At 54.3% G+C, this 1,085-nt stretch overlaps 1 protein-coding gene across 1 annotated transcript; it reads right to left on the reverse strand.

Moving 5' to 3' along the window:
* Positions 1–5: 5 nt before the first annotated feature.
* On the reverse strand, positions 6–914 carry LOC104391169 (zinc finger protein 572-like; the record flags this gene model as incomplete). The annotated part of the gene is given in 1 exon segment (XM_010000404.1): positions 6–914. A coding segment is annotated over 1 exon segment (909 nt), but the record flags the coding sequence as incomplete, so codon positions are not given.
* Positions 915–1,085: the final 171 nt, after the last annotated feature.

Here is a 1,085-nt window from a genome sequence, read left to right on the forward strand (position 1 = left end):
GTGTGGATGCGCTGATGCTTGATGAGCACAGAGCTCCAGGAAAAGCTCTTCCCGCTGTCAGGAGACGGGTAGGGTTTATCTTCTGTGTGGATGTGTTGATGCCTGATGAGCCCAGAGCTTCTAGCAAACCTCTTCCCACAGTCAGGACACGGGTAGGGCTTCTCTCCCGTGTGGATGCGCTGATGCTTGATGAGCACAGAGCTCCAGGCAAAGCTCTTCCCCCTGTCAGGAGACGGGTAGGGCTTATCTTCTGTGTGGATGTGTTGATGCCTGATGAGCCCAGAGCTTCTAGCAAACCTCTTCCCACAGTCAGGACACGGGTAGGGCTTCTCTCCCGTGTGGATGCGCTGATGCTTGATGAGATCAGAGTTCCAGGCAAAGCTCTTCCCGCAGTCAGGACACGGGTAGGGCTTCTCTCCCGTGTGGATGCGCTGATGCTTGATGAGATCAGAGTTCCAGGCAAAGCTCTTCCCGCAGTCAGGACACGGGTAGGGCTTCTCTCCCGTGTGGATGTGCTGATGCCTGATGAGATGAGATCTTCTAACAAAGCTCTTCCCACAGTCGGAACACTTGTAGGGACGTTTCCCTGTGTGGACCTGGAGGTGAGTGGTGAGGTTTGATCTACTCCCAAACTCCTTCCTGCACGTGGGACACACGTAGGGTTTTTCCCCAGTGTGGACATGTTGGTGACGCAACCAATGGCTGCTGCTACCAAAGCTCTTCCCACACTCAAGGCACTTGTAGGGCTTCTCAGCCATGTGGAGCTGACACTGTTGACTTAACGTGGAATGGTCACCAAAGATCTTCCCACACTCCACACACCTGAAGGGTCTCTCCTCTCTGTGGATTCAGTGGTGCCGGCTTAAAATTGATCTGAAGTTAAAAGTTTTCCCACAGTTCGGGCCGTTGTAGGATGTGGCACCGGGGCACGGATGTCACGTGGGACCAGACACGAGGTGGTTCCAACAGGGAACACCTATAAGGATGCTCACTCTAATGGACAACTGGGGGTGGGTGGGTGGATCTCCTTCCATTGGTGGAGATGTGCTGGGTGTATCCTGAGCCAGCCTTTCCTGCCTTCCTCA

The sequence above is a fragment of the Chaetura pelagica genome, unplaced genomic scaffold (genome assembly GCF_000747805.2).
Source record: "Chaetura pelagica isolate M959 unplaced genomic scaffold, ChaPel_1.0 scaffold2536, whole genome shotgun sequence".
Lineage (NCBI taxonomy): Eukaryota > Metazoa > Chordata > Aves > Apodiformes > Apodidae > Chaetura > Chaetura pelagica.